General features: G+C 40.6%; 1 protein-coding gene across 1 annotated transcript in view; it reads left to right on the top strand.

Annotated features, from left to right (window-relative positions):
• Positions 1-2,123: 2,123 nt before the first annotated feature.
• Positions 2,124-10,135, top strand: part of LOC137239693 (uncharacterized) — a 92,332-nt gene continuing 84,320 nt past the window's right edge. Inside the window, exon 1 of the mRNA XM_067765278.1 lies at positions 2,124-2,858. Within this exon, the coding sequence (XP_067621379.1) occupies positions 2,820-2,858 (39 nt within the window). The 5' untranslated portion in view covers positions 2,124-2,819. The remainder of the gene's footprint in view (positions 2,859-10,135) is intronic.

Raw genomic sequence — 10,135 nt, 5'->3', positions numbered from 1 at the left:
CTTCCTAAAAAAAACTCAACTCATTTGCTTTCTATACGCTATTCGGCGCTTATAGCGCTACTTCACAATCCTTTACTCATCAGCCGCACAGGCGCTCGTTTTCCACAATGCGCACAGCTTTGAAATGAAAAAAAAAGAAAAATAAGTGAACACCCACACAACCTTTAGTTCACAAACAATGCTACCCCGCACACACACACACACACACACACACACACACACACACTTGGCACACTCGCGCCATCCACCAAATACCTCCCGTCCAAACAGCATTTAAAAAAAGTACTTTTTCGTGTACTTTTTTTTTCATATCCGAAATGACGACACCAGCCCCAGCCGCTAGTTATTTACTTTTATTTTTATACCCATTTTTCCCACTTTTTTTTCAAATTCAACTGTATAATTTTATGCTCGCTCCGCACGCATATGTCGCGCTGTAACGCACAATTTCACTGTTGTTGTTGTTGCTGCCTATTTCTGCGGCATTTGTGCATGTGTTTATGAGTGTTGCCTAACGCGTCGGCATTGTCCGCCGCTTTTGTGCCTTTAACCATTACCAAAAAACTTCGCTTAAGCCAACCCTTGCTAATTTCCCCCTTTACTATGATCAAAACACTCGCGTCGTCTATTGCCCAAACGCGCACGCACGCACCCACCGTTTTGTTGCTGCTTCGTTCGGTAATGCCATTCGCACTCACCTACACTCGCCTCCTGCCCGATCCACAAAATAAGGAAAAAATGTTTTATCGTTGCCTAACAAGGCATCGGGAACCAACGCTTCTGCCAATTCCTCATTTCCCATTTTCATTTTTACTTCATTCATCACACACCAGCGCCCACCACTCCACTACGCTACCTTCAAAAATAATAGCCCACCACTAAAAGTCTAAAGGCGCGCCAAACCTCATCATCCAAAAAAGTATGCGCACACTAAACTCAGCTGTTTCGCATTGCCATCGGCAGTCATTCAGTCATCGCCCCCCAATACACTGTTATATGCTTGTCCGTAACGGCAGTGCGGTGCTGGCATTGACGCGCCACATCGTTTGCGCTAACTAACGCATACTGTCCGAATCGTAGCAACTCCAACCAACAAACAACAACCCTCACAAACAAAAATAATAGCATCATATAGGCTTTGGCACGTCGCGCTTACCGCACATGCCTACCCTAAGCCATGTAAATGTCAGTTGTCGCTATCCCAACCCGCCACACACACAACCTCAGACGGCGCGACCTACGTTGGTATATCGTTTGTCTGCTTGCTTATTCCAAAATCTATGCACTAACGTCGCACGCACCGTCATTGTGTTGCTTTCGCATGCACTCTGTCTTTTCCGCCATCCGTTGCTACGTTACGCAAATCACATTTAACTGTGTTTGCTTTTACTTTTTCCCGTCACTTTGCCATTTTGCCTCTTATCGGCATTTCTGTGTTTTTATCACGTTATACTTAGCTGCTGTACGCCACTGCTTGCGCCATGCTTTGTCCAGGATATGCATCCTGCATGCCGCAAACTCTGCACCGGCCCAAAGCTTAATGTTTACAACCAGTTGGCGCGCACTCGACCAGCCTACTTCATTCATTGTTGCACATTTTTTTGATTTGTCTTGTGTGTTTCTCATTCTTCGACATGTTGACAACGTCACACAGCACGCCGCCTTATCGCTCATTCTCTTTTGTTATCTTCAAAACAGATAAACATATACAACTGCCTGTAAATATGAGCAATTATCATATGCACGTATTTTCATATCAGTACATGGTACGGTGTATGTGGTGCGACATTCCCTCTCTCTACCATAAGCGACTCACATTCTGGCGCTCGCCCACTCTGTGCGCATGCCTACTACGTCTGGTCGTCTCTTTCTGCTATAACCTTTCACTTGTTTCTTTTTCCTATGTGGAGGGGATGCCAAAAAAACCCCATCACAGCTGTCTTATGCTCTGAGTTGCTATCTCTCACTACGTCACGGTTGTGTGGTTAGCCCAAGTGGATAGTTAAAGGGACATGGTGCGGCAGCTGCGTCAGCGGGACATACCGTTTTATCAAAAGTTAAAACTCAGTTGCATGTTTCTGTTTTGGTCAGTTAGCAGTTGTCATCCGTGGCGTTGGGTCTATCTGAAGCTAGAGAAGTCGTTTGCGAAACGCATAGAAAACGTGGATAAGCGGTTAATGATACGTTGAATACAAATTTAAAAAAATTATTAAAAGAAGAAGAAGAAAATAAGGAAAAAGGACTCTGCGAAAATAGAATTAAAAACAACAGTTCAATAAAAGAATCGAAAACAGGGTTGGACACATTATAAAAGGAAAAATCCCCAAAAATAAACAACAAAACCCAAAACTTATTTTTGATCAAATCAAAGTGTAGTGCAAAAGTACCAGCCTAGAGCTCAAGAGCCCAGTGTTTCGTAGCAATATATTTACAGTGCAAAGTGTTTGCAGACGCTAGAGTTTTGATGAAGACTGTGTGCTAAAACGCGCTTAAATCTTTTAGCAGTTTTGAAACTCAAAATTTGTTTAAAAAATTGTTCAAAAACAAGCTATTAGAATAACCTGCTAGAAAAACTACTTCAAATATAAGTAGTAGTGTTGCATTTGTTTTTTGCCACTAACGCAACGCGCCAACAAAGCACCGCTGCATCGTTGCATTTTAATTTTCATTTAACGGAATTTCGTAAAGTTCATAGCGCGGCGTTTGACGCTTTAAAAATATCCAAAATTCCGAGAAATCCGAAAAAAACACCAAAACAGTCGACACGTACAGCGTCGTCAGCCGGCACGGGTGGCACCGCGGGTGGTGGCATCACTAAAATGGCATCGAAACGAAAAGCATCGGTGCTGCTGCATAAGGTAGGTCTTTACCCTAAAGTTGCATAACAAAAGTTTGTTCGAATAAATTCTGTTTTCGAAAGATTTGGAAAATCAAGAGTTACTTGCAAAATCAAAGAAAAAAAAAACTTGTTTTAAACATTTGAAGAAGATTCGGTTAGGTTAGGTTGAACTGACCGGTGTGTGAGAACCTCACATAAACCGAATGAGGCCATAATCTTACCAGAGGTTTGTTTAACGACCAAACAAAAAACTCTATCAAAAACCAACGCCGATTATATAAAATAACTACATCCTCTTCGCAGATACTAGAAGTTTTCTAGGAACTATACCACTTGCTACTTCTGCACTTTGAAAGCTGTATCACTCTTTATAGCTGGAGTTTTAGCCTGGCGAGCGCAGGGCATGAGCATAAAACGTGCTCGATCATTTACTCCTCCAACTCACAATCTGCTATCACTAACAAGTACAATTTGAAAAGCATGTGACTACAGAATGCATTGACCAGTCAAAATGCTAGATAATGGTAAGAATAACTTTGTTAGTCTAAGGTTGTAAGATCTGCACATGACCTTCGACACCTTAGAGATGCGCGCTTGACTCCACGCCTTTCCCGCTTGGTCGATGATGTGCAATTTTAGCCTTCTTAATATCACTCAATCTGATTTGGACGCCTACGGAGAAAGCTGCGACGATTGCGCCCTTTTTAAGTAGCTCGTCCGTTTTTTCATTCCCATCATTGTCTTAAGATATTGACCTACATCATAAGAAAAGTGTCGTTTATATTTCTTGTGCGAAAAATAGTAGTAGCAAATTTACTTTCCTGCAAGACACAAAAAACTGATTCAGCAATGCATCAGAAGAAAATTTGTTAAAACTAACATATTTGAATTGAAAATACGCGAATTGGGACGCACATACATTTCTTGGTAAAACCCGTACTCCCTTAAACATATTAGCAAAAAACTTTAGCAAAAGGTAGCAGAAAATGTATGAGTTTTCTTTCGAGGGGGATACTACTAAACAAACGAGGTGCGCAGCGACAACGATGGAAACTGCGTTTCCAACTAAATCGCCAGGCAGGGTACGACCCTGACTAATAACGCTTAGGTAACTATGGTCTTTGCTGCGTGTAAGCTAATGCTAAAGGAGCACATCCACCGTCAAGCCCACGAAATATGATTAAAATACCGTAGTGTCAGAAATCAAAGCAGACCTGCCCGAAATGGAATCCTAAAAGATGTCGTCACGTTTACATCCTAAGCAGGGATAAAATTTCCACAGTTGTAGGAGTACTAACTGGACACTGCCTTCAAAGTAGGCATGCAGATAGATTAGGATAGGCTTACCGTCATTGCTGCATAAATTGTAAGAAGGATGAACAGGAGGAAACTGTGGTTTACCTCTTTTAATACTGCCCGGTGCTAAGTAGCACAAGGCAGCGCTTTCCGGGATTTCCCTTTCTGTATAATAATCTGCGCCTGATGGTGGAGTATTCATGAAGGACTTGGTATTCTTTATCAGGTCCTCAAAATGGCTAGAAGAGTAAAGGTAATGGTGTCTAAGCTAACTACTTTTGTATGACAATGGCTGATAAATAGTCTCAGATTGGTATTTCTGCATCAGGTGTGAATGAAGTACTTCTGAAGCGACTTTTTGGAAAATTGAACGTCGTACAGTTAAATCAGACTTACAAGAACTTGAAGCACCTAAACATTCAAGCTAAGCAGAAGACTGAGTATCAGCTTCACCCCAATACTCTGAGTGATTTTTTAGAAGCTCTGATTAAGCCAAAATTATTCACTGAAAATGAGTTTCAATTTAGCGCTGCTGATCAGAAAGATGTCTTCGCATCTCTTAGGAGTATTAAGTCCCACGCTATTGGAGAGTACGGTTTATACCTAGTGCTGTAATTTATTCTAGAAACCCTTACACTCAGACTCATAAACGACTGCCGCACAACTTCGTGTTTTCCAACTGAGTGAAGAAAGGCAGTGATTGTTTCAGTGGCCAAAAAGAGGCTTAGAACAATGTGATTACAGACCAATCAGCATTATTCCACACTTTGCTTAAGTACTTGTGTCCTCAGATCTCTTTACGAATACAACGAAATAGGCTGATGAGGCCATTGCAATCAGGATATTGCCCTAAGTACAGCGGTTCCACAGTCGTAATAAAAATACTTGATGATATTAGAATAAACTTTGATAACGGTGACTTAAGTTTTGATTTATTTTGATCATTTTCTACGTGAAAAGTTCAAGTGTTATTTCGGATTCAGTGCTAGTTCAGTTAAGCTTATTGCCAGCTGCCTTGCTGGTAGAACTCATAAAGTCGTATGCAAAGGTTCTGCATCCAGATCATGTATTGTTTCCTTTGGGGTACCGCAAGGCTCTGCTGTACTTGGTCCTCTTCTGTTCGGTCTGTTGGTAAATGATTTGTTCTTTGTGTAACAGTATGTCCATGCTTATGCTAAGGACTGAGGTCTGGTCGTATGTGTTAACTATTATTACCAGTGTTGTGCATCCTAAAGATATCCCAAAGCTTAATGGTATCCTTTCGCTTACTGACAATATAAAAAACGACAAGCCAGTTTATCAGCCATCCCATTTCGATTCCCATATGCCCTGGAAATCAGACAATGGATATTTCCACAGCGTCGGTTAACGCAGCCATAAAGTGTTTACATACCTTTACTAGCTTTGAGCTTAGGTATGGTGCTAGATATGTTCTCAACCTCGAATGATTAGCAGGCCTGCCAAATCACGACGACTTCTGCTTAAAATACGCTACAATATGACGGCAGTGATTGCGAATAGATTCCAGCCCCATACCTGAGCTCATTTTGCAGCCATCGGTGTGGATAAGTATGCCGTTATTAGCTGGAGCCGTGCCCCTCTTCCCAACATTCCTATTTGGAATGATATGGTTAACATCGCGCTCTAACTGTAGTTTGCGGGAATAATAATCAAATAATAATTTAAGGAATCATTCAATAATCTAGGAATCAAAAGTTCTTGGCGGAAGTAAAGTAAGGCTACTGCTATGCCTTTCTGAGTGTGTCTCCATCCCCCAGTTTCACTGAGTCTTAGTGCGGTTTGACCGACGTACATACCAAGTGCATGTTCTTCCAAAGCAAGTTTAAGATGGGTACTAAAGCCGTCGTGGGGCAGGTGGGGCAGACTTGGGTGGCTCCAACTCAAGCAGTGCGCTTAACTTTCTGTAGGCTGGTTAGTAGTCTTACTAAGACTTTCTTTAGCCCGACACCCTATTTCTTATCGAACATCACTTTACAGGCGTAGAAAACGATGCAGTCCTTCCATACCCATTTCTCGACGCACCCTTTCCACGCGATTATTACTACCAAATATTTAGCCTTGGTAATTCAAAGGCGGCTGGCTTGTACTTCCTCGTGAAGAGTTGTAGATCCGTCTTCTCCGGATTTAGTCTAAGGCAACATCCCTGTGTCCACCTATTTAGTTTTCTAAACATTCTTTCCATGATTTCACTCATCACTAAAAGGAATGTACCAATGAAAATCAGGATGGCCACATCGTCAGCGTACACAGCCACAATCTACATACCATTGTGTCGAGTTTTGCTGCAATGTCGTTTATAGCAAAGAGCCATAACAGAGGTGACCGCTAAACAACCTTGTGGTGTGTCTCTACATACCTGTTTACTTTTTCTCGCTCCCCTCCAAGCTCAGTTGATATTTGAGAAGAAAAAAACGAGTTCCAGTTCCTTACTGGTTTCTTCTTTCCGGCCCTACCGACGGCTGATTCCATCAAGTCAAGCAACTTCTACTACATCAGAGGTCGGAAGCTATTGAAATAAGTAATTACTCGCGTTCACTTCACATATTTTATTATTCTCTTTCGTTTAGTAGTCGCTGAACAAGCGTCGTATAAATATCGGAGGAGACTACTATGTATTCGCGTTGAGAGTTGACAAATATGCGTGGATATTTCATGCCTTGTTGCTCGTCAATCAACGACTAAACCACCATCACTACGGTGGTAATAGTCTCACTAACATAGTCACAGCTTTAATTTTGGTGATCCTTGGATCAACAAACGCGGTCTGACTAAATTGTGTATGCATAAGAGATTGTCCACTGTTCGCACCAACTTATGTAACGCTGTGGGTTTCCCCCTCAGGCAAGCATATAATGCCGTGGAAAGAGAAATTTCATAAGTTAGTTCCCTTGTGTGTATAACAAGCAATCTCTAAAAAATTTTTAGGACAATATATGTAAGAATTATTGGCGTGAAATCTTTGGCCAGCTCGTGCTCAGCTTCTTTCCGTCTTTGATATGAAGACCACTTTGATTTTCCTTTACGAGGGTGAGTTAGCTAACTTTCCTCACTTCTAATGTGGCCTAATTTTGTCTAACAATCATGCCGCCCATTCAATATGGGCCAATGCGTTCGAAAGGTTGAAAAAGTTAATTCAAACAATTCTTCAAACAACTATTTACGCTTATCTTCTTCTTCTTCTTCGAGTTACATTCCCATCTCTCAACCCCATTCACACTCAGCAAGCACTTCGGGCAATTCTCATCAAAACTAATGCCTAATCAATTTTGAACACAACACTTCAACTCAAACAAAATAAAACAACAACAAACTCAAAGACAAATTATTGAAGGGACGCACCCCAGTTAGCAAGAAATGTTGGTTGGTTTATTGTTCCACAAAAATAAACTTTTTTTTTTGCACATCTAACCATGATTTGAAGTAAAAGATGCAGAGCTGCGGCAGAGTCTTGGACAAACGAAAAACTTACTAATTCCCAATGAAAAAGAGATGAACGAAAAGCTGCACACAAAAAAGGCTTTGCTAACGCACACACAACTTCTTTAATGGAATATTTTGTGCACTACTCAAGACTCCAAGTAGAAGTAAAAAAGTGCTACACAAACACAAGCATACAAAGGAAAAACACTACCGAAGAGATATGAAAATGCTGCAGAAACTAAATCAAAAAAGTTAGAAATAAGAAAAATGAATGTACCCAAGTGAAGGTGGTGAACGATGAAATGGAAAAGTGTAGAAGTAGAAGAAAAAGAACCATTGGTTATAGAGTAATAGAAGAAGGGAAGAAAGTTAATCATGCCTTGTGTGTAATAAATCCCAATGTACCAAATATAATGGATGGATAGATGACCCTACAAGATGGTTGGTTGGACGAACAAACGAGAAGTTTGATATATGCGAATGTATGTATGTAGATACATAAACACGCTTGTGCGGTATGAGCATGAAAGTAGGCATGATGTGGGAAAAGACTATTAAACTTGGTAAAGTATGCGCCCCCAAACGTCAACGTCATGGCGGCCATCAGCACCCACCAATATGCGCACCCCCACTCACCCAATATTTAGAAATGCCATGGAGGCAAGAAAACTTATGATACCAGCATACAATTGTCCGACCCGCCTTGGTGCCGGAATATGTACTCACCTACTTATAAACAAGCAACACACACTCACATAAGCACACATTAAGTTAAGCTCACTTTTAGGAGCTACACGCCCTGCTTTTACTGCGCGCTTTTGTATAATGGGGTTGCCGTGCTGATTAGGTTTTTGTTGCTAATAGTGCTAGTGTGTGTGTGTGTGGGCGCTTTGGAGAAACCCAAAGCAATAATAATAATAATAATAACAACAACAAGAACGCAACCAAAACTGGACAGGCGAACGAACTTTATGTTGCTTGCATGTGTAGTATGTGATTACTGTTGTTGTTGTTGCTACCTTGTTTCTTATTATTGTGGCTATGGAACTCTAGCTGACCGCTATTCATTTCTTTGCTTTCCCCCTTCTGTTACTTCTACTTTGGAGCAATTGGACAAAGAGGCGAACAAGCAAAATTAGTAGAATCTGATAAAAACTTTCTATAGAAACACTTTTATAAAAATAAACGCGTTGCAGCAAACAAAGTCTTCTTGTTGGTTTTGCTTTGACAAGAACAGAATTTTCTTAATGAAAGTAGTTTGTGTGTTTGTTCGCTATCAACCAAACATTAAAAACATGCGTTTTTTTAGAGCTTTCCATCACATCAATTAGATTAAATGGTGAAAAAGGACAGCAAGTGAAAGCATTTACTTTTAAATATTGTTAAAGACAGAATTAGATACATATCCTCCAACTAAACTCAGCTGTTTATGTTAAAATTTCAAAGTTGGCTGCGTGGACATGCAGAGAGTGCACCTGTTCAGTTTTTGTTCGGCAACAAGACCAGAGACCGATTAATTTTAAGAAAAAATATTTAGGAAGCGACTGGAGACTTTGCTAGCCTAGATTGTGAAGTACTTAGGAAATTTTTTTCTTGGTAGTGGACACGGGACCGATCACTGCGAAAACGTCTAACTTATGGGTCGATTTTTTGTAATTCGCTTACATTAATAAGTATTTTGCATACTTTTTTTCAAGAAGCGGGTGCTAGAGATTTCAATAGACGAAACGAGAGAAAGGCAAACGAGAGAAGAGGAAAGAGTCTGAGAAAGAAATACAGTTAGAGTTGGACGAAGATGAAAGATAGAGTTAGATCAACCGGAGAAGCGAGAAAGATAGGAAAGATAGAGACAGAGAAAGAGCGAAGAAGGAAGTAAAAGAACGGAATGGGAGAAAGAGACGCAAAGAGAGAAATTTAGTGAGATAAAAAGGGTAAGAGCTAAAAACTAAATGTAGGACAGAACAACGTCTGCTGAGCTTGCTAGACTTTTTTATTCTACCTTATCAATTGCTTTATATATTCTCCCACATGAATACCACAAAGGAGATGCAGACTATGACTTTGGAAGCCTGCAAAAACACCCTTTAACTATTCCAGGATGTAAATATTGCTCAGCTTTATCAACTTTACTCAGCCTTATCAAACTTCGTTCCTCAATATTCTGACTAAAGAGACCACCAAGTTTCGCCCCCACAGTTAGGAACTAAGGAACATCTTTGTCGCTTCGTTCTTGCTGACAAGCAACCAGCAAGCGTTTGCTTCTTTCAGAATCTATGAGTCAACTGGAGTCTCTTTGTAAGCTCACTCTATTTTAGCAATCACTTTGTGGCAGCAGAGTCCTTTGCTGCGGTAATGCCATCGTTATTTCACATGGTGAAAGAGCAGAAGGCTTTTAGTATTTATAAAAAAATATTCAATTTTCTTTTTTCTAATCTTGAAAAATTTCACCACCTACACCCCACTGTGCAACTTTTAGCTTTTAGCGCCCCTTTAGTAATTCATCAAAGTGAAGTTTCAGACAGAAAAGTTGCTTGTGATTGGAGAAGAAGTTAAGCCGCC

This window comes from Eurosta solidaginis, chromosome 2 (assembly GCF_040869045.1).
Source record: "Eurosta solidaginis isolate ZX-2024a chromosome 2, ASM4086904v1, whole genome shotgun sequence".
Taxonomy (NCBI): domain Eukaryota; kingdom Metazoa; phylum Arthropoda; class Insecta; order Diptera; family Tephritidae; genus Eurosta; species Eurosta solidaginis.
The sequence above is the reverse complement of the archived record's forward strand: the minus strand, read 5'-3'. Positions and strand labels throughout refer to the sequence as shown.